General features: G+C 49.1%; 5 protein-coding genes across 7 annotated transcripts in view; 1 reads left to right on the forward strand and 4 right to left on the reverse strand.

Annotated features, from left to right (window-relative positions):
* LOC138628588 (putative uncharacterized protein C6orf183) overlaps positions 1-20,723 on the reverse strand; it is a 70,519-nt gene extending 49,796 nt beyond the window's left edge. Inside the window, exons 1-7 of the mRNA XM_069711713.1 lie at positions 20,514-20,723; positions 20,364-20,436; positions 20,152-20,262; positions 19,956-20,069; positions 19,255-19,448; positions 19,078-19,153; positions 18,496-18,646 (exon numbers count right to left, since the gene is read on the reverse strand). Coding sequence (XP_069567814.1) covers positions 19,335-19,448; positions 19,956-20,069; positions 20,152-20,262; positions 20,364-20,436; positions 20,514-20,668 — 567 coding nt within the window. The 5' untranslated portion in view covers positions 20,669-20,723 and the 3' untranslated portion in view covers positions 18,496-18,646; positions 19,078-19,153; positions 19,255-19,334. The remainder of the gene's footprint in view (positions 1-18,495; positions 18,647-19,077; positions 19,154-19,254; positions 19,449-19,955; positions 20,070-20,151; positions 20,263-20,363; positions 20,437-20,513) is intronic.
* On the reverse strand, positions 516-2,680 carry ddo (D-aspartate oxidase). 2 transcript variants are annotated; one of them, XM_069711702.1, is made up of 5 exons: positions 2,651-2,680; positions 1,865-2,049; positions 1,678-1,786; positions 1,424-1,600; positions 516-1,332 (listed from the first exon to the last, which is right to left on the reverse strand). In XM_069711702.1, exons 2-5 carry the CDS (start codon positions 2,034-2,036, stop codon positions 774-776), a joined length of 1,017 nt encoding a protein of 338 aa, XP_069567803.1. In that variant the 5' UTR covers positions 2,037-2,049; positions 2,651-2,680; the 3' UTR covers positions 516-773. The 2 variants fall into 2 exon arrangements, with proteins under 2 accessions (XP_069567803.1, XP_069567802.1); XM_069711701.1 differs by lacking the exon at positions 2,651-2,680 and adding an exon at positions 2,529-2,619.
* zbtb24 (zinc finger and BTB domain containing 24) lies at positions 1,955-6,573 on the forward strand. Of its 2 annotated transcripts, none has more exons than XM_069711687.1 (7): positions 1,955-2,072; positions 3,800-4,606; positions 4,714-4,881; positions 5,019-5,102; positions 5,185-5,268; positions 5,348-5,429; positions 5,511-6,573. In XM_069711687.1, the coding sequence occupies exons 2-7, from the start codon at positions 3,829-3,831 to the stop codon at positions 6,313-6,315; spliced, it is 2,001 nt and encodes a 666-aa protein (XP_069567788.1). In that variant the 5' UTR covers positions 1,955-2,072; positions 3,800-3,828; the 3' UTR covers positions 6,316-6,573. The 2 variants fall into 2 exon arrangements, with proteins under 2 accessions (XP_069567788.1, XP_069567787.1); XM_069711686.1 differs by lacking the exon at positions 1,955-2,072 and adding an exon at positions 2,661-2,864.
* Positions 6,997-16,523, reverse strand: LOC138628569 (coiled-coil domain-containing protein 162). Its single transcript, XM_069711682.1, is given in 26 exon segments — positions 6,997-7,080; positions 7,219-7,349; positions 7,446-7,698; positions 8,218-8,427; positions 8,868-9,020; positions 9,119-9,250; positions 9,453-9,611; positions 9,742-9,909; positions 10,034-10,081; positions 10,176-10,325; positions 10,762-10,871; positions 10,957-11,077; positions 11,158-11,296; positions 11,391-11,617; positions 11,697-11,861; positions 12,509-12,604; positions 12,751-12,904; positions 13,029-13,167; positions 13,518-13,695; positions 13,822-13,939; positions 15,400-15,576; positions 15,688-15,737; positions 15,822-15,905; positions 16,001-16,089; positions 16,264-16,386; positions 16,440-16,523. Coding segments are annotated over 23 exon segments (3,189 nt in total). The 5' UTR covers positions 15,879-15,905; positions 16,001-16,089; positions 16,264-16,386; positions 16,440-16,523; the 3' UTR covers positions 6,997-7,026.
* On the reverse strand, positions 17,368-18,489 carry LOC138628504 (uncharacterized). Its single transcript, XM_069711577.1, has 5 exons — positions 18,260-18,489; positions 18,081-18,182; positions 17,843-17,989; positions 17,698-17,765; positions 17,368-17,563 (listed from the first exon to the last, which is right to left on the reverse strand). The coding sequence occupies exons 1-5, from the start codon at positions 18,368-18,370 to the stop codon at positions 17,368-17,370; spliced, it is 624 nt and encodes a 207-aa protein (XP_069567678.1). The 5' UTR covers positions 18,371-18,489.
* Positions 20,724-20,880: the final 157 nt, after the last annotated feature.

The raw sequence follows: 20,880 nt of genomic DNA on the forward strand, positions 1-20,880 counted from the left end.
CTCAAATTTAAAAGAAACTTGAAGACGGATCAAAGGTCTGATGGAGAAACTTTCTGACGCGGTACCGACTTCTAAAGTCCAATAAGGCGGTTGGAGAATAAATGAGCTGTTTTCAGGAGGTTTAAGAAACTTTTTTTTTTTTTTTTTTTTTTTTCTCAGAACAGTTTTAGCGTCTTTGTGTGCCTTAAAAACATGAACTCACCTTCCTGCTGACAAACCGGATCCGGTCTGAGCAAGAATCGGGTCTCTGAGGACCAGATCAGAGTCCAGCTCACTTCATCACAACAAAGGTCTTCATCAAGTCATCGTTCATAGAGGATTCACTGTTTGTACAGACTTCATCACTGACACAATTAATATGAAGAACACGTAATGAATTTATTTCACATGACTAAATTCAGATTTATTTTGCTGTTGGTTAATTAAATGAATAAAGTTTATTTTACATTGTGATAATGCTAACAGGCTGTTTAGCTCTAAACTAAGTGTTTTTTTTAATAAAGTTTCACAGCAGATTTCTGGACTCAAAGAAACTTTTATTAGAAATTTAAAAATCAGTATTTATCAGAACATTAAAGAAAATTTCAACACTATTAGCAGCAAATTAAATTAAGTATTTTAATGTGATAATCTCTATATAAACTATGCAAATGTAAACTCTACTGATTCTTCCTTCAGTGGGTCCGAATGAGTTCTGATTGGTTGATCTGTGTCTCCTCTTCACCGCCGGTGTCTTGTTAATTTGAGGAGGTGCAGCTGGTTTTGTCGTCTCCTCACAGTTTAGCCTGCAGCCGCGTTTCCTGCAGACACTCCCTGACCAGCCGCAGAGCGTCCACCGCGGTGCCCCAGGCCAGCGACACCCCCCAGCCCCCGTGGCCGTAGTTGTGGACGACGGGCACCTGGCGGCCCTGCACCTCCAGCAGCTCCCTCTCCACCCGCGGGTTCCTCCTGCCGGGCCGCAGACCGACCCGCTGGCCCAGGACCTTGGCTCTGCTGAGCGACGGCTCCAGGCGGCTGCAGCGCTGCAGGATGCTTTTCGCGTCTCCTTCGTCCAGCTGCAGCCGCCAGTCGCCCTCCTGCCTCGTCCCGCCCACCGTGACGCTGTGTATCCCGGGGTAGATGTAGGTCGTGCTGTCTCCATCCCTGACGAAGTGCTGCAGCCAGGGGGCCTCCACCTTCAGGACCTGGCCCCGGATCGGGTGCACCATGGTGTCCCCCACCAGGGTTCTGGAGCCCAGACCAGAGCAATTAACGATGAGGTCGAAGCTGCCACTTAACTCCTGCAGACTGTCGACTTTCCTCTGCTGCACTCTGCCTCCGGCTTCTCTGAACCTTCACACGGTTGAAGTTGTTATCATTCAACTCGGAGTCATTTCAAACCTTTTAAAATAATTATAAAAACGACCTAACATACGGGACGCACCTCTTCTCCAGCCACGGCAGGTAGCTGGAGCACTCGCACTTCACGGTGGTGCACGCCAGGCCGAACTTGTGCTCCGGAAAGCGTTCCAGCTCCCGCTTGGTCATCTGTCGAAAGCCGATCACGAAGTCGGACCAGAAGGGCTTCTGATCAGAGGGAACCTCCCTGAACACCTGCCAGCTGGAGGGAGATCAGAGGAGCGGTTTTAACAGCATATCGGCTGAGGACTCGCCTCTGTCACAGATAACGGCCGTTACCCGGAGCTCAGCATGACTCCTGCCTCCGGGGCGTGTGCGGATTGAGCAACGGCCAGCAGGTGATCAAAGCTGTCCTTGAACCAGCGCCTTTGCCTTTCCAGGGGGATATCTGACCGACACACAGGGAAACATGCATATAGTTCTGCTGGACATTTATATTGTAAAAACTGCATGATATGTTTCATACCTGGATATTCAGCAGCTAACAGGATCCCTGCAGCCACGTCGCTGGTGGTGTCGGGGCTGAACCTCTCGGCCAGCACGGTGACGGAGCAGACAGGAAGAGCCTCGGAGATGCAGACGGCGGTGGAGAATCCAACCACACCGGCTCCCACCACGGCGACCCGGACGCTCCTCATCCTGCAGCTCAGACTGGAGGGAGAGAGCCGAGTCAGGTCCTGATAACCGGAGACACAGTCCAAAGATCAAGAACACAAATTACGTTACATAAGTCACACAGACAGTGTGTTTCTTTCAAACTAAACTTATTCCGTTAGGTCACAAACAAACAGCTCTAACTAGAGTACAGATCATGCAGCAGAAAGACCTGTTTATTATTATATATTACGTGACTAAATGCTTCTCGGTATACAGGTGCATTTCAACGTTCCAGCTGTCACTTTTTCTCCTTTATAAACTGGACTGCACGGTGACCTGCATATTTTACAAATGATTAATCTGCACCAAATGTAGCTGTAAAATAATTACAGAGTCAGACTAACATATTTTCCAACGCACTTGTGCCCAGCTGCCTTTTAAATAAAGCTGGAAAAACTCATTAAAATACACCGTTTTTTGACAATGTGCTGTAATAAAACGCAGTCCAAGTAAATTCCTTTCACTGCACTGACATGTATGTTAATTCTCGCGGCCGCGCAGGTCCGGAATAAAGTCACGTTACCAAACACGGCAGGGATTTAAATGACAAACTTCAGCCTAAAAATCGTTAAATTTTAACTGTCGGTAAACCAACATCCAAACCAACAGCCGAGGACGTTCAATGTCGGTTTCACGCAAGAGAACGTTTCAACCGACATACAAATCTCGCGATAGTACGCAGACCGTCCGCGCTGCAGGCGCTCGTGCCATCCGCAGCATGTGTAGCTCGGCGGTGCGCGTTACTCGTCACAACCTCACATCTCGCGTTAAGACCTTCACGTTCACACTGTCCGGCGATAGAAACGAAGGTAAGGTCCTATAAGCTCACTATTTTAAATTACTCCCGGTTAAGTGCGCTTCAGCCCGCATGGGTCCTGTACTAAACCGGGTTACTGTTTAAATTTAGGTAGTTGAACAGCTTGTTAGCTGTTTCTGACAGTTGTGGCCTGTTTCTAAGTAGCAGCGGACGCTTTGTTTGAGCCGGTTAGCTTGTTTGCTAACGTTAAAGTAGTTCACATCATCTTCAAACAGATCGAACGTTGATCAGGGAACTTTACTCCGATTGATTATCGAGCTTCCGTCGAAGATAAAGTCGGTCAAAATAAATATTACTGTGGTTTCATACACTTTGAATCAGGATTTATGTCTTTTATTAGTGTAAATACCAAACTATGCAGCTTTTATAAGTGAGATAAGTCTTTTATGTTGCTCTGTTATGATGAAGACGTCACTTTAGGCTGCAGTATTTTCATTATGTTTTAGTGTATTGATTATTTTTTTCCCCTTAATTCAGTCTTTTTTTCCCTCAGAAAACGGAAAATATTCAACAAAATAACTATAAATAACCTTAGGCTAGCAAACATTTTTTTTAAAAATACATTTTTACTTTACTGATACAAAACACCCCCCCCCCCAAAAAAAAATCCATTTATTTTTGATAAATTACTTATTATAGTTCACGAAAAGAAGCTTGAGGACTAAAATAATCAGAATTAAAACATAATTATTTGATTAGTCAATCAAAAGAAAATTCATTTGCAACTTTTTTGATATTTAATCAGTAATTTGAGTCATTAAAAGGACCAAACATTTTCCAATTCAGCTTTTCACATGTTAACATCTTAGAGATTTTAAAGAAGTAATTGATTAATGGAGAGAATCCTAGGGCAGATTATCATTATTTTGTTCTCAGAAGATGTATTTTTATTGATCTCAGGAACAGATGTATTTTTCTTGATCTCAGGAGCAGCTGTGGATGTCTTCGAGGGGAAGATGATGTCTCAGAAAGCAGCGGCTCCATCCTCCCCCCTCATGTCCCTTCATTCAGACTCGCATCAACAGAGCATCCTGGGTAAATTCGACCAGTTCCGGAAGCGCAACCTGCTGTGCGACATCACTCTGGTCGTGGAGGACGAGCACTTCAAGGCGCACAAAGCCCTGCTGGCTGCCACCAGCGAGTACTTCTCCCTGATGTTCACGGTGAAGGATCAGAGCCGTCAGTCCATCTGCCGGCTGGACGGCGTGGCGGCAAAGATGTTCGCGGCCGTGCTGGACTTCATCTACAGCGGCCAGGTGTCGGTGGAGGAGAGTGCCGCCGAGCAGCTGCTGGCCACGGCTCACTTCATGAAGGTCGGCCACCTCGTCCAGGCCCTCACCGAAGTCCCCCGCTCCGCGTCAGAGGTCAGAGGTCACGACGGGGAAGAGCACAGAGCCGATCCGGTGAAACACAGGCGAGGACGGCCGAAGAAGAGCGTTCCCGCTGCGGAGCCGGAGCGGAGAGACCCGCCCGCTGCAAGCTCGGAGGACGAGCGGCCCAAAGAAGATGGAGATTACATCCACAGAGAGCACCTGACCCGCAAGAGCCGACGCAAAGTCAGGCCACCGGTCAAATTCAAAGGCTACCGGGTGGAGGGTGAAGCAGCGGGAGGCACAGAGCCGGGGAGGAGAGGCAGGAAGAGGAAGTACCCCGACACCGAGGCTCGCTGCGACGACTGCGGGAAGGTGTTCAAGAGCCACCTGTTCTTAAAGATTCACCAGCGCACTCACACAGGTAACCTGACACAGAGTTTACATTTAAAGGGAAGGTTTCATATGACTTAGAGATAGAAATCCAGGACATGTCTGAAGCTGCCTGCCTCCCCTTCCCCCTCCCCACAGGAGAGAAACCTTTCCACTGCACCGTATGCGGGAAGAGTTTCACCCAGAAACACACTCTGCTGGCTCACCAGCGGATGCACACCGGAGAGAAGCCGTTCATCTGCAGCGTCTGCTCCAAGGCGCTCACCACCAAACACTCCCTGCAGGAGCACATGAACCTGCACCAAGGTGGGACCTGATGATGATGTCACAAACTTTACTTTGAAAAGTTAATATTTCAGATGTTCTAAGACACTTATTTCCCGAGAGCTACAAAAATCGAAATGATGGAAGTCCGTTTGTTTCTGTTTGACTTGTTTCTGCAGAAAAAAAATCCTTTGACTGTGATAAATGTGGGAAATCCTTCACTCAGAAGAGGCAGCTTAAAAGCCATCACAGAGTTCACACAGGTAAGACGCGAGACACGCCCGAGGAGCCTCTCGGTTCAGTGACATCATCACCTGTGAGGACTGAATCATGTGTTCTTTGAAGGTAAATCACTGCCCGAATGTGCTCAGTGTCACCACAAGTTCATGGATGCAGCGCAGCTGAAGAAGCACATCAGGACGCACACAGGTAAAATAAAAAACATCCAGCTGTTTAACCTGATGACATCACAGTCAGCTGACGTGATGACATCACGTTGCTTGCGCAGGTGAGAAGCCTTTCACCTGTGACATCTGCGGGAAATGTTTCACAGCCAAGAGCACGTTGCAGACGCACATGAGGATTCACAGGTGAGGAGGACGAGACTTTATTATAACATTAATGTTGACAATGATGTCATCCGGGTCACGTGATCCTTTATCTCTCCACAGAGGTGAGAAGCCGTACGACTGCAACATCTGTAAGAAGTCGTTCTCGGACCCGAGTGCGCGCCGCCGCCACGTGGCCTCCCACTCGGGGAAGAAGCCCTTCACCTGCTCCTTCTGCAGCCTGTCCTTCACCCGCCTGGACAACCTGAAGACACACACCAAGTCCCACAACAAGGAGCGCGCCGTCTCCATGGAGACCCCGCCGGATGCGGCTGCGCCGCAGCAGCAGAAGGAGGCGCGCAGCGTCCTGCAGCTGCAGCTGCCGCCCTCCTCGGAGCAGGAGATCCAGCTGGTGGTGACCGGAGGCATGAACGACATCAACTTCTCCGCAGCTGAGGACCAGGTCAGCCTCATCGCCGCAGCAGAGGGGGAGGGGACGCCGACGGCACACCCCCGACTCACCCTCCTCACCCAGCCGGCCGCACACGTGCAGAACGTGGCCCTGGTCGCCCAGGGCGGCGTGGTGGACCGGCCCCCTCAGATCCATGCCGTCAGCATGCTGGAGGGTCACGTGACGCACCCCCCCGAGCAGATGCATGTCATTACCCTGAGCAAAGAGGCCATGGAGCAGCTGCAGGCCCACCACGGCCCCCCGCAGCCGCTGCACGTCGCACAGCGCCCCCCGCAGCCACCGGGCCCCCTGGGGCCGCCGGGCCAGGCCATCCACATCAGCAGCCAGAGCAGCCAGCCCATCTCCATCAGCCAGACCAGCGAGCAGATCTCCAGCCACCACATCCAGGGACAGACCTTCCAGATCCAGGCGGGGACCGTGTCCTACCTGTACACCACCGGGCTGCCAGATACATGACCGCCTCCTACCTGTGCACCACCAGAGACATGATGCACCAGCTGAACTATGATGATCATAATCAGAGTGAGTAGATTAAAAAGAACAAGACTCACTAGAAAGGTAAACTATTTACATCATCTGTTGACCTTTGACCCCACCGTTTCACCTCACGCTGGTTGAGACTTCCGTCTTATTGTGAAAATCTCCTGAGACTTAAGTCACAACAAACAGGAAAAAGTTTGGAAACACGTTCTGTGAAAAACAATGCAGCAGATTTATTTTACACAGAAATCAGAAAATATCATTTCAGCCAATGATGTGAATATTCCTGAAAACTACATCAAAAACAGGCAGTTTTCTGCATGAGATGAACTCTTTGTTAACTAGTGTAGAAATCGAATGCAACTCAATTAGAGAAAAATGTATCGTGTCACAATTTCTTCTTCTTCGAATGAAAGCAGGAGTGTTTTTTATTCAGCCTGAGCGCAGGAGTTTATTTTGAAGGAAATATGGAGCAGAGCAGCGTTCAGGTGCTGCGCTGTGTTTCCTGCATGGATGCTCTGAAACACTGAATACACCAAAGAATAAAAAGCCTCGTTGAAGGAAAATATGCAGCGACAACAGAATCAATTCAGCAGCTTCAAAACACAGCGAATGCAGAGGTCTGACGTTCGGCAGCGCCTCGGAGGACGAAGCGTCTCGAGGATTTAAAGGAACTCTGGCTGCGGCTCAGAGGTCCGGTAGGAACGACTCGGCAGTCTGAATCCGGCGGAGAGGCGGAGTCTGGAGGAGACACAGGAACCTCATAAAAATGAAATCTCATCAGTTGGACTTCCTGATGAAGAAGATCTCAAATATAACAGAACTTTGGTTGAAGAGCTCCACCTGCAGGAGGGTTCAAGGCTTCATTAAATCACTCACTGCTTCCGGTCCGTCCCTCCTTCCTGTCCCCGCTCTCCTGTGCCCCATCTCTGCACCGACGTCCCGCAGCGTGCGGGACATCGTGGAGGACGTTGTGAGGCTGCCGAGCTCCTGGCGGCTCGTCTGCGGACCTGAGACACAAACAGTTTAAATTCTCCTTCCGGAACTATTCTGTCGGACTTCTTCCTCTCTGCTCTGAGGTGTGAAGGTGACACCGGGTCCTGTACCTGCAGACGGACTTGTGGTCCTCAGCTTGCGGCCCGACGGTGCGTCGCCGGTCTGGTTCTGACCTGGGAACAGAACACGGTGAGCCGCCGGTCTGAGACTCCGTCCGGGATCATCACAGTCCCGTCTCTCACCTGCCGTCCGGGTGTGTCTGGGGAGAGCGGCCTCCGTGTGGGTCACCTGGTTCTGAAGAGAGTCCAGCTGCTGGACGGCCCGCTGTTTGAGGCTGCGCTGCCACTGTAGCTCGTCCCTCGTCTGGACCCGGAAGAGGAGACAAGAACCACACGGGACTTTACTCAGCTTAATATTTACTCTGCGATCGTCGGGTAGTCGTCCACGCTGCTCCTGAATGAAACATCTCAACGTAATAAGTCTGTGGAGACATTCGGGATCCTCCGAGGATGAACCCTCCTCGCTGCAGTGATCCTCTGACTGGTCCTCTGGCGCCACCATGAGGCTGAATCCGGTCTAACACGTCTCAGCTGTTGGCTGCTTTATCTTCATCTTTTTCTGTTCTTCTCATGAACTCGGACTGAAGCTGCTCCGCTGACACTTCTCAGTCGACTTGTTATTTTTCTATCGTTCAGTGAAAATCCAGGTTTTCTTTCCTTCTTTTGTAAATCACCGTTTTCTAAATAAAGTTTATTACCGTGAAAAAACAAAAAGCTGATGTTGTGCAGTGGGTTTTTAGCATTGTATTAAAGTGGGTTTTTACTGGAGGACAGCACACACACACACACACACACACATACATCAGTGTGATGCGTCTCTGACCTGCCGGATCTCTTTGGCGCTGCGCTGCCTCTGCAGCTGGTTTGTCCTGCTGCCTCGATCCAGCTGCTCGCCGAGCTCCTTCAGCCGACTCTCTCTGTCCTCGACGTCGGCCCTCATCTCTTCCAGGTTCTGGACCCACCGAGAGTCCAGCTCCTGCCTGCGGCGGGCCTCCAGAGCTGACCGGTGCCAGGTCGCCTGCAGCTCCTGGGTCTGTGAGTATCAGTGGAAACAATCCGTGAGGAGTTTTACATGAATTGTGTGACATAAACGTGTTCGTATCTGCCTCGGTGTTCTGGATGCTGCAGGATGTTTCTGTCTTTATGCTCAGAAAGATGTCAGATGCATCTGAAATCCACCTTTTTCCTGCTTCTTCATTCAGCGTTCAGAAGCTCCTACAAATCCCATGATTCCTTTCGGCTGTTGATGGTGTTACGACCCCTACCCCTTTTCTGTTTGCTGGGGCTCAATAGCATTACATTCACCACTGATTGCTGCTCATCTTCACACCTCATCTTTCTTTTACGGTTACAGTTTGTCAATTTCACAATAAATCTGAACGTTGGCATTTCGGCCCGTCTCGTCTCCTCTTTTGTCGTGAGCGTTGAGCCGGTTTGTGACTATGGTTTAGAGGAGAAATGTTGCAGCGTCACCTTCCTGCTGAGCAGCTGCTTGGTGCTGCTGCTCTCCTCCTGACAGCGACTCAGCGCCTGCCGGACGACGTCCAGCTCCTCCTGCAGGAACAGCACCTCCTCCTCGGACGCCATCTTCCCCCTCAGAGCCTCGCAGCGGCCGCTCGCCTCCGTCTGGACTCAACGATGAAGGAATCAGCTTAAATGTTTACCAGACAAAATAAGCTGTCTGCTAAACACATTTATTATGAGCTTTAAAAAGGACAGTTTACCTGCTGACTTTGCAGCAGCTGTCGGTGAAGTTTCTTCTCGTCGGCCATCTTCCTCCAGCGATTCAGAGCCTTCAGCTTACGGAGCAGAGCGGTCAGCCGGCTGTTCTCCAGACTCAACTCATGGACGTCCTCCTGCTGATGGATAAGTGGGACAGAGTTTACAGGTAGAAACCTTTAACTGTGACTGTACCTTTAAATGTACCTTTAACTGTTACTGTGCCTTTAACTGTAACTGTACTTTTAACTGTGACTGTACCTTTAAATGTACCTTTAACTACGACTGTACCTTTAACTGTTACTGTACCTTTAAATGTACCTTTAACTATGACTGTACCTTTAACTGTGTGTTTATCTGCGATGCTCCTTCAGTGTCTGTGTTGCAGCCATACTTCTTCTTGACCTTCATCACTCTGTCCGCTCCCTCCTTCCTTATCCTGGTCACCATCACGCTGACGTCTCACGCCATCTTCCAGCGATACTCATCCAGAGTGGCCTGACATACAAACATGTGGTGACAAAGAACAAAAATCGTTAATGGTTCAAAAACTAAATATTAAACTCGTTAACTGGTACACCTGTTGTCGTTGCAGGCTGATGAAGACGAGGAGGAGGAGGAGTCTGACCTTCAGCTGGATGCAGGTGGAGAACAGGTGTCGGACCAGAGGATTGTAGCGCTCCCTGAACCTGAGACTGAGGTGCTCCTCTAACGTCCTCCTCTCCTCCTCCAGCTAAGCGACGGCAGCCTGCAGCGCCGAGATCTCCATCATCATCCCCCGACACAAGTCCGACGCCTGGGGGGGTAGAAACACAGTACCAGAACCGGGACCAGAACAAGGACCAGGACCAGAACCAGGACCAAAACAGAGGGAAACACTTCAGGTCCCATAAGCTCCTCTGAAGGAGTAAAAACCCAACCTGTGTGCGAGCATCACTCCTCCAGGCGTCCTTCAGACTCTTCACATCCTGCAGGTAACCGTGGAAACAGATGTCGTTAAGATTTAAGTTCAAGATCTCTCCATCGGATATTGTGATGTTTTCGGACGAGTCGATGCTCCACCTGCTCTCTCTGGTACAGAAGCTGAGTCTCCTGCTGCAGGATGCGTTCGTAAAACTGGGAGTAAAACAGGAAGCTGCGACGCTCGCGCTCCATCACGGAGGAGGAGAGGAGGGCGAGACACCGCTGCAGGTGGTCCTCAGAGACCTTCAGCTGCAGGACAGGCAGCCAGGAGTCGGGATCACTGACCAGTAAACATGTACAGTAACATCCTGATGTCAGAGGAGGAGGTGGAGTGTCCAGCTGTCCTGCGTCCCACATTTTGATTAATTCATTTCCAAGTTTTAATAAATAAGATCCCGTGTTTCAATTAGTTACTTCCCATATTTTAATTAATGTGTTCCCATGTTGTTGTTTTTTTATTTTATTTTTTATAATTAGTTCCCATGTTTTAATTAATTACTTCCTGTGTTTTTAATTGATTAGTTCCCACATTTTGATGATTTGTTCTTAAAACTGAAATACTTTCAGTTTACATTCTCATACTGGAGGTAAACACACACACAAAAAAAAGGATAAATATGTCATCATAAGACGTGTCCAGCTGCAGCGTGTCCCAGAGGACACGGCGTCCTCATGTCTGTCCCACCTGTCCCTCCGCCTGCTCTGCTCCCTCCATCAGCTGCTGGACGAACGTCTCCACCGTCGGCGGTCTCTCCGGAGGCAAACTGAACCTCAGAGCAGTTTTCTTCCACAGGTCTGATGAGTCACAGAAGATTTCACTCTGACTGAGACTCTTCAGTCTCTACCTGTTAAAGGTGGAGTCTGTCGGGTTTTTTTTAACCTGTGGGGAGTCGATCGTCCCGTCGAGTTCTCTCGGAGACCACCAGGCTCAGCTCCCTGCTGATCCTCGTCTGCACCGCCCGGATCATGTCGGCCTCTGAGAGCTCCATCAGCAGCTTCAGCTGAGACACACACACGCGTCACAATGCCTCCTTAAGAGGACACGAGGACGAACCTGTGCAGGTGTCTGTCGTGCTTCTACCTGCCAGACTCTCACGTCCACCTCGGAGGCTCCAGCAGGGGGCAGCAGAGAGCGGCTGCTGCAGACTGAGGCCTCGTCCTGGAGCTCCTTCCCCATGTGGTGAGCCAGAGATCTCATACTGGGCTGGAAGACTTCAGCTCTGGAAGGAAAACACTCAGTTTAACTACCAGTTATAAAAGATGTGAGGTTAAAAGTTTATTATTGATCTCTTCTCGATCTCGATGTTCATTCACCTGTAAAGTCTCACGAGCTGCTGATACGCAGCAGGTGAGCCGAACACCTGTTCTCCCAGACGCCTCTGAGCCCAGCGCTCCTTGAAGACGTGGAGCTGCTTCGTCAGCAGGAGGAAACCTTTCAGCGTGGCTTGGACTCTGATCAGGTCCTGAAGAGGAGCGGAGGAGTCCATCTTCTTCCTCTCCTCCTCGTCTTCATCTTCATCTTCTGTGCAGCTCTGATCCTCCTGCAGAGAAGATAAAATTCAGGTCACATGACGTCACAGCACATCCGACTCAGGAATAAATCCATAAACTGTCCTTTACTTTGTTCGGTTTGCCGTCCTGCTGGAGGTCATCTTTGCCGCCATGGAGACGAACAGGCTCCGCCTCCCTATCGCTGTTCAGGACATCCTCCATGAGCAGGGACAAGCCGTGGACGGCGGCATTGGCCTGCAGTCGGCTGCGGTCGCTCAGAGAGCTCAGACACAGCTGCAGGAAACAGAAACCATTTATATCATCCTGAACTTCTCCAGTCTGATGTTTACAGAAACACCTGAAGTTCAACATGTGAAATCTATCTGAGAACAAACATGAGGTATTAAATATCATTCTTACACCTGAAGGTAAAGATGGATATGGAAATGTAGATGTTTTTACTGGTTAAGAGAAACATAACAAGGTATTGTGATCAATATGAGGCTCAGAAATAGAAAGATTCATCCTCTGGGGAGCCTGATTATCTGTTGTTTAATTTTTATTTTTTTTATTTTATACACTTTATTAATCCCCGAGGGGAAATTTCTTCACTACAGCAGGGGGGGCTCTCAGGGGGGAGATGCTGCAGCAGGCTGCCACTAGCGCGGCGCCAGGTAACCTGACCTGTGGTGCATGTTTTTGGATGATGGGAGGAAGCCGGAGAACCCGGAGAGAACCCACGCAAGCACAGGGAGAACATGCAAACTCCGCACAGAAAGGCCCAGGACCGGATTCGAACCCGGAACCTTTTTTGCTGTGAGGTGACAGTGCTAACCACTGTGTAGGATGTTATAATTTAGGACCATCCTCCGATAGTGTTTTTATTCGGTCCTGGACCGACGTTACCCGATGACATCATCACATTCAACATGTTGGACGACCTGAATGCAGAACTCGACAGGCGGGACGTACCAAACACGAAGAGGCTGCAGTCCGTGAGAGGCGATGAAACTCCTCCGAGGGAACATCGTCTGAGCCTGCAGGGGACGGAGGGACAGGAGTTAAACTCTTCTTCCACATGAAACACAAAGCATGATGGGATGTTTATCATGGGATGTTTGTGATGTTGACGATGTTGGTGATGTTTGTAATGTGTGTGATGTTTGTGATGCGAGGTGACGACCTGACGGCCTCGGGGCTCCAGCGGAGGAGGGACAGGCAGCGTGAGGCTGAAGACGTCCGGCTGGATGATGTCACTCAGCAGTGGAAGAGCAGCCTCCATGTTGTCAGTCACACTCTGGAAGGAAGTGACATCACCGGAGGAGAGGAAGGACTCCCTGAACGCAGAAACAACTTTTACTTCATAAATATGATTCCCGAGTTCGACTGTGACGGCGGAGAGACGCGGAGGGTGGAGGGAGGTTAACGTGTTAAACAGCGGGACGTGACGTGACCTCTGACCTGATGAAGTTCCTGACAGCCGTGTCGAACTGCAGCAGGACGACCTGCCGGCGCAGCTGCAGCAGACGGCCGACAGCCTGCGGGCTGCTGGAGGCGGACAGACGCTCCACCTGCTGCTGCAGATCCTGCAGCTCCGCTCCTAAACGGCAGAGACGCAAACATGCGCCTGATTCCTGCTGCTGTTCGGCACAAACATTCATCCGACAATCATAGCTGTCTCCAACACATTTTGTTCAAAAAAAAAAAAAAATCATCCTAAATTTGACCCTCGGATTTCCCCTGACGTTTCATATTCTGAATCTGCATGACAGCATTTTAACATCAACAGAAAATATTCCAAGTGTTGTGTCTCAGTTTTGATTTATTTCAATCTCTCGTTTCCACAATGTTTGTCAGTAGCAAAATTTAAAGTAATTTATTCTCCATCTTTCCCGCCACTGAACAGATGATTCGTTCTGGTGTGATGCTTCTTGTGTAAAACAGACCCACCGACGCCCTCGGCTCCCCCCCAGTCAGCTGACAGATGTGAGCCTGCTGCATCCCGTCCTCTCCTCCAGCGACTGGACTCTCCTCTGTTTCCCAGTTTGGAGAAACTCACCAGGTGATGAACGATGTCGCGAAGAGCAGAAACGATCTGCAGCGTGTGATGGAGAGCTTCGGCACGAGCCTGAAAAAAAACACGAGGTCAGTGCAGGAGACACACGTCAGCAAACACAGGCGGAGTCCTCCTCCTCCTCCTTTTCCTCCTCCTCCTCCAACAGGGAAACAGTGTTCCGGTGTTCCGGTGTCTCACCGGGACGTCCCGTGTTCTGAATATGTGCAGCACCTCGGTGAAGTGGGGGATGTACCACAGGTTGAGGACAGTTTTACCGTCATCACTCAGCAGCTGCAGCGGCCGACGGTCAGACGTCCTGTTGGAGGGACAGTTTACCGTCTCGGGTTACAGCTGAAGGAACATATCTGCAGGTTTATTGTCCAATATTCACCTGTTACCCCTTAATAACACAGTAAAATAAAACACCTCATGAAGGTGTACCCAAAATAAACTGAGTTATTAATTATTAATTAGTTATAGAAATTTAACTTCTATAAGAAACACACTGAAGTGTTTTTTTTTTTAAATTTGTATTTCAGACAGGTGACCTGTGAGGGAGGGAACGGAGGGTTAAAAGTGTCAGAGTGAGCGGCGCTTCTGTCTCTGGGGAGCAAGCCGGTTCACCGGAGGGAACGTTCATGCCGTTTTGGAAATCCTCGGAGTGCATTCCGCTCTGCAGCCTGGTGACAAGGCTCTCCTGCCCGAGGCCGGACCAGCGCCAAGCTCAGATCCCCGGGGGAGGGTGCTGAACCCCGGGATGGTGAAGTACTTTTACATTGTATTTAGCATTTATTTGTTTGTCTTTGTTTCGTCCTATGTAAATTGTTTAGCACACCTTACTTATGGGACAAGGTTTATTACAATATTTACCATGTTTTTTTTCTAAGAGGAGGTCCAGGCGTTTCCAAAAAAATAAATACATATTTGGAGATGTAAGAAGTGGTTTGGTGGAACATGACATTTATATAAAATAGAACATTAAACTATTTACAACAACACGGATCAAATCACAAGAATCCGAGCTTTCCAACTGACATGCAGTCACAGGTGAACTGTAGAGCTGTTTACAAACTGCAGACTGTCGGCCCTCTTGTGGGCTGTTGGAGTTTTAAAGTTATTCCACTGATTTTACACGGAACGTGTGTTTGCTGGTCCTGAAGAGTTTGTTCCACATGTAAAAGTTGTTTAAAGGCCTTCTGTGGCACGAGGCCTGAGTAAAGACTGATAAATCTCAACTGAACACAGCTGAATCTCTCAACAGTCACAGTTGATTGGCATTGTGGGTAATGTAGTCTTCATGTTTTGATAAGAAAGAAGTGTACACTGAACAAGAAAGCCGATATCTCTGGTTCTGTTCCATCAGTTTTTATCCTGTTTTACAAACTGTCCAGTGATGTTTGAACCAAAAATGCTAAATTAGGCTGTTTATATGTATATTTTGTATATTGTCTTGAGTATAACACACATTTATGATTTAGTGTGTTGACAGACAAATATTTTGTTGAGATTCTGTGGTGTCATTTTATATGCATCATATAGTGTTTTTGTCAGGGGTAATATTATATTATTTCCTTTTATTAAGTTTAGTTGTATTTTTGATGTGTAATAATATTTGGTACACCTCCTCTGAGATTTACCTCTGACCTGTTTTGCTGTATTATTTAAAGACTGCCAGGTTGAATGGTAAACTACAGTTCCCTACATATTGACTGAATTTGTGCTTTGACTGAGTTATTCTGTATTTCGCACATTGATAATATTTCCCACCGGTCGTACCTGTTGTTGGGGGAAAGGTCAGCTCCTGCATCCAGGGTGACTTTGGGCTCGGCGGCTCGTCCAATCACAAAGCAGGACTGACGAACGGAGGGGACGTTGTCCAGCAGGGAAGTCAGACTGTAGTAATACGAGACGATCTGTGCTGTCACACAGTGGACAGACGTGTGGCTGCAGAACCTGTGGACATTTACCTTCAGTCAGTTCATCTTTAAATAGCTCTGAAATATAAATGACCCATTAGGAGTTGCACGTTGTGACTGAAGCCGTGAATCTGTTTCAGGGACGTACTTCTTGAGGAAGTCGATGATGTGCTCCCGTTTGATCTTCGCTGCTTCCTCCTGCAGAGAGACGGACATTTGTTTTACTTCAGTCACATCAGTCCTCCCGTTGCTGCTCCTCGGCCTCCTAAACCATCCGCTCACTGGGGTTCTCATAAAACTTCCCAACGCCTGCTGCTTCTTCACAAATAGATCCAGCATCTCGTCACGCAGACCTGCTTTCTGCAGCTGGATGGACACAAAGGCCTCCGTCACCCTGAGACAGGAATGTATTTCATTAAAGAGCTCGTAAAGAAAAGCTCGTAAAGAGTGAAGCATCTGACCTCTGATTGGAGGAGGAGGACGAGGGAGAAGAGCTGGATGTTTCCTGTTTCCCACTTCCGGATTCAAATGTTCCATCTTTGTGTTCACTCTGAGAATAAAATGTAAAACAAAGTGAAGATTTAACCAGCAGTTACCAGAAAGAAACTCTCTCTCAGTTAGTTTTATTAATGAGCTGATTTAATGCTGTTTTGATGTGAACAGTAACTGTCAGATAAATGCGGTGCCGCCGCTCTGAGAGTATAAATGTGACTTTAACATTCACCTCCGCTCTTTGTGCCCAGTGACAAACACAGGCGAGCTTCACCGCAGCGATGAGGGCGTTCCTCTGGGTCACCTGACACGCCACACTCACCTGCAGGTTCTCCATGCTGTGACTGTTCAGGAGCTGAGAAGAGATGGAAGACTTCCAGGAGACCAGTGTGTCTGATTTGACCTCACCTGGATCACTGCCTCCTCGGAGCTGAAGCTGAACCTCCCGATCTGGGTCGGGTCCAGTTCCTGGATGCTCAGAGGAAGGTGGGCCGGGATCATATATATAACGGTGCACATGAGGAGACCTCAGACCTGTTTTATGCAAGTGTCTCAAAAGTGTAGTCACCTGTCCACCACGCTGTCGACTTCCGGTGCCGCTGTGATGAAAGCGGACCTTTGTTGCTCCTTTGGCTCAGCGAGCTCAAACTGCAGCGGCCGCAGGTGAAGGTGGAAGTTTCCGAAGCCGAGCTCGGAGGCCACGTCTCTGTACAACCTGAGAAAAGGATGTTACTGACAGTCATGTCAACAGAACACGCTTTCTCCCGTGAGGATTTAGAGGTTTCAGTAGATCTGGGTCAAGTTCTAAAATGTCCCTTCTTGTCTGGTTTCAGAGAGTGTTCGTGTCCTACTGACTGTCCCAGATGTTCCGTCTCTGACGCCGATTCCAGCAGCCGATGTCGGAGGGTGACAACCTCCAGCAGACTGCAGAAAGTTTCCACGGCGTGTCTCTGCTTCACGTCCCGCTCCTCTGCAGACCTCAGCAGGGAAAGGGCCGCCTTCTGAACCAGAACCGGATCCTCGATAAACACACCTGAGAACAGCTGTGAGGGACGGAGTGGAAGTTAGTGAGGTTGTTGAAGGATGTCAGCAGACTGTGAGGAGGGAAGATCACCTACATCCCTCTGAGTCTGACAGCTGTAGGAGGCTCCTGGTGGAGACAGGCGGTCCCAGCTCTGAAGGGCCCGCTGCAGGACCCGCTGCTGCAGGACCAGTTTGTGAGGGACACTCGAGGCTCTGTGCAGCTGACAGAGGTCAGCGTGAGCCTGAAGTAAACCCTCATAGATGGCCGAGGACAAGCAGAGAGACGGATGGACCTCCAGGAGGAAGATGTTCATCAGAGCAGGGCTGCAAAAGCAAAACACGAAGGGGGAAACACGGAGGTGAAACCAGGTGCCGCAGGAACACGAGGGACAGGTGAGCTCCTCTGGTTCTGACTGGATCTGATGGGCCGTCCTCCATACTGTCCTCCAGACCCAGGATCTGCAGATCCAGTCTCCAGACTATGCTCCAGACGGTCCCCCAGAGAGGAGCTGTTTATAGAAGAAGCAGGAATGTGATACAGGTGAGTGCTTTTATTGGAAGTGAAGGCAGACAGCACTAATGTTTGAAGTTGTTTGATAGGTGAATAATTTAATTTCAGTTTCCTCTGCAGACTCTGACCCACCTTCCATCAGTGGACGTTGGTCTCTCTCCGTCGCTGCCTCTGGACCTGCTCGAGCGTCTCATGGTCTCCTAACAACACAGACGTCACCTCCATCACATCAGCAGCTCCCACAGTGTCTCTCATTGTTTGTTGAGGTGGTGGATACCTGAGCGCTGTAGAGACGGATCCAGATCTCGGAGACTGCCTGCCGTTTGTTCTTCCTGCTGCGAGAGACGGAGGAAGACGATAAGACGCCAACAGGAGGAGAGGTCTGATGTTTCAGATCTGCAGCCACGTGGAGCAGATCGGACTCCTGGTCAGATGGAGGCGTGGACGACAAGGTGGGGAGTTTATATAGAGAGGAACTAAAAGTTTGGTTTTAGGGTGGAATAAGCTGCTCTCACCTGCAGAAACCTGCAGTGTGCCTTCATCAGCTCGTCGACGGAGCTCCTCTCCTTCAGCTCTGTGAGGATCTTCTGCTGCCACGGATCTCGTCTGGGTTTCACCTGCAGGACCGAACCAGAACAGTCAGCGTGAAGAAAACCTTCCTCACCGACTGTTTCACTGTTTAATTCTTTCGAACCCGGATGAAGGGGATCCAGTCGGCCTCCTTCTTCAGAGCCGTGTCGGCGTTCCTCCTCCCCCACTGGCTCTCCGTGGCGTCGCTCCCGTCGTACTGAGGAAACGTCTTCATCTGCTGCTGTCGTCTGAAGACGCGTCTGAAGTGGGTCCACACCTGGTGGGACAGCAGCACACCTTTTAAATCCACCTTCACACATTTAAAGATGAGCTGCTGTCGGCATGGTTGAGTGTCGTTACACGCTGAATAACTCCATCTCGTCTGCAGGAGTCCTGACGTTCTCCGCGTCGTATGGCAGGTGGAAGTCGGTGATCAACGCCTGCAGCTCCGGTAGCAGCTCCTCCAGGTGAGCCGTGTGGAGGGGAACAGGGTCGGCCCGACCTGAAGCACCTGTGGGTTTAATATATTATGTGATGAATGATTCCTGCCTGTCGGGATGTTTTCAGATTGGACATAAACCTGTAGCTGCAGTTTGTTCCAGGATAGTGAGAGCTGTCAGGATGCAGAAAAAAGAGCTTCTGTTGACCACAGTTTTCTGAGGAAAAATCGTGGAAGTTGTGCTGCTGCAGATATTGCAGACATAGCTTTAATTTAAGTTAATTATTGTGCTCAAAAGATCACGATTGCAAGATTTCTTGGAGGGACTGAAATATTATCAATGTGTCCCAAAGAAAGTTCTTAATCGAAGCACTGGACGCTCTCAAAGTCACTAGAATAAAAATCTGCTTCATGAACTCGCACCTGGAGTTTCCTCCACTAGTCAGGTTTAACATTTAAAGTCCAGATTAAATCGAAAGGTGAATTTGTGGTTTGAGTCTCACCATTATCATGTAAAGTTCCCTCATCAACCTTCAGTTCTGCGTCTCTTCTTTCACTCGCCGGTACGTAGTGCAGCGCCTGTTCAGGAGGATGTTTATAACTTCTATCATTTGAATTCACAGACCAGAAACAGTAAACTGAGACACGGGAGATCTTTGTTGTTGTTGTTGTTGTTTTACTCTGAGGAAGTTGTGGATGTTCTTAACAGCCTGCAGGTGGCAGACCAGCCGGCGCAGGTAGATGACCACATCGTCCTGAGTCAGCAGATTGGTGATGTTTCTCGGCCGGTCAGCATCTTCTCTCTGCTCGCCGACAGTCTGCGCGCTCTCTGAACTGCGTCCTCGTACTCCTCCGTCAGATACCGCACCTGGTCCTGAGAGAGAGTCACGAGTTGGCCAATCAAAAGGTTCTCAGCATCTCTAGTCCCTCATCACGTCTGCTCCGTGAAGGAGAGAGGAGATCATCCAGCAGAGGGTCCTTTTAAAAAGCTTTGTTTCCTCCTGTGTTTTCATGGATTCACACTTTTACAGAAACATTCTTATAACTGGGATTTCTTTTTTTTTTTTTTTTTTCTTTCTCCAGTTGCCGTGACGACAACAGCACATCTGGAAGCTAATATCTTTCTCAACAAAACGTCACAACTGTCATTTGATTTTCTTTGAATATTTGTAACGTCTCTCGTGAACTGACATTATTTAGATTTAATTCATTTAAAGTATCTTCTTTCTTTTTGTTTCTAAATCATTAATATTCTGGAGGATTTGTAATCTGTCACAGTGCTGAGGTTGACACAGGTTAAAGAGCAGGAAATAGTTCTGTGACCACATACAGATCATTTCCTTAATGTCATTGAAAAGTATAATTATAATCAGGTCGTCACCTTGTAATGAGGATAAAGCTCCTCAATGACGCCGGTGTGGCGGCAGAATCTCGTCCATCTGAGCATGAGCTGATACTTGATCTGAGCCAGGTGAAAGGACCGGTCCGTGTAGAACTGAGGAGGAAACAACATGGAGGAAACTATTTTAACCTGATTTATAAATCCCTCTTCTGTCTGTCAGGGAGTTGGTCTTCACCTGGTGCAGCAGCAGCGGCAGGCTGTCGGGACTGTACTCCAAACTCAAGCAGCTCTGCAGCTCTCTCTGTATGACGTCAGCCGCAGACCGGACCGGCAGAGCTTCGGCCACCTGAGACCAGGAGGAGACAGACACTCAGCAGAGACACAACGAGAAGCTGAATCAAGTCCAGCGTGATGCCTTCAGGAACCAACACATGTTCTTGTACTCACCTGCAGCCCTGTCCTCAGTGCATGCTCTCTCTCCACGCAAAAGAAGGAAACATCTCTGGGAGGTGGAACAGAGCTGAACATTTTTTTTTAACATTAGTGACACTTAAAGAAGCTTTAGGGCCAAACGGCTTTTAAAACCAATCAGCAAACCTGTAAGAGTTGAAGCCCTCTGCTCCCGGTGGGAATCCATTCTCCTCGATCTCGGCCTGCAGAGCAGAGAGCTGCTGCGACAGCTCGGCCTCCATCTGCTTCACTTTAACGGAGGAGGAAACTCTGTACGCCTCACACATGGTCCAAATCTTCATTCAGCTTCAGCACAATCAGAAATCAACTGAGATCCAGACTTTTCAAAGTAAAAGCCTCCTTCGGTGCTGCTAAATCTCGGCCCCTGAGCTGTTTGTTGTGCTGCTTCCCTGGCGACCAACCTCCAGTGGTCTGTGTCGCTCTCTAACTCTAAATTAGGTACCTTACTGGTGTGAAATGGTAGTTTTGGGAATGTAGGTCAAAAAATGGAGAA

Source organism: Brachyistius frenatus, unplaced genomic scaffold (assembly GCF_029030835.1).
Source record: "Brachyistius frenatus isolate BFR_SWC_R1_liver_20210118 unplaced genomic scaffold, ASM2903083v1 Contig_102, whole genome shotgun sequence".
In the NCBI taxonomy this organism is placed as follows: domain Eukaryota; kingdom Metazoa; phylum Chordata; class Actinopteri; family Embiotocidae; genus Brachyistius; species Brachyistius frenatus.

Bases quoted from the DNA above. Each gene is read 5' to 3' on its own strand.
- ddo (XM_069711702.1), bottom strand. From the start codon at position 2,036: ATGAGGAGCGTCCGGGTCGCCGTGGTGGGAGCCGGTGTGGTTGGATTC. The intron at 1,787-1,864 runs GTATGAAACATA...TGTGTCGGTCAG, and splicing joins GTTAGCTGCTGAATATCCAG to ATATCCCCCTGGAAAGGCAA. The intron at 1,601-1,677 runs GTAACGGCCGTT...ATCTCCCTCCAG, and splicing joins GGAGTCATGCTGAGCTCCGG to CTGGCAGGTGTTCAGGGAGG.
- zbtb24 (XM_069711686.1), top strand. From the start codon at position 2,678: ATGTCGGTTTCACGCAAGAGAACGTTTCAACCGACATACAAATCTCGC. The intron at 4,882-5,018 runs GTGGGACCTGAT...TTGTTTCTGCAG, and splicing joins GCACATGAACCTGCACCAAG to AAAAAAAATCCTTTGACTGT. The intron at 5,430-5,510 runs GTGAGGAGGACG...ATCTCTCCACAG, and splicing joins ACGCACATGAGGATTCACAG to AGGTGAGAAGCCGTACGACT.
- LOC138628504 (XM_069711577.1), bottom strand. From the start codon at position 18,370: ATGAAGACGTTTCCTCAGTACGACGGGAGCGACGCCACGGAGAGCCAG. The intron at 18,183-18,259 runs GTTCGAAAGAAT...TCGGTCCTGCAG, and splicing joins ACTGGATCCCCTTCATCCGG to GTGAAACCCAGACGAGATCC. The intron at 17,766-17,842 runs GTATCCACCACC...CTGTGTTGTTAG, and splicing joins TCCGTCTCTACAGCGCTCAG to GAGACCATGAGACGCTCGAG.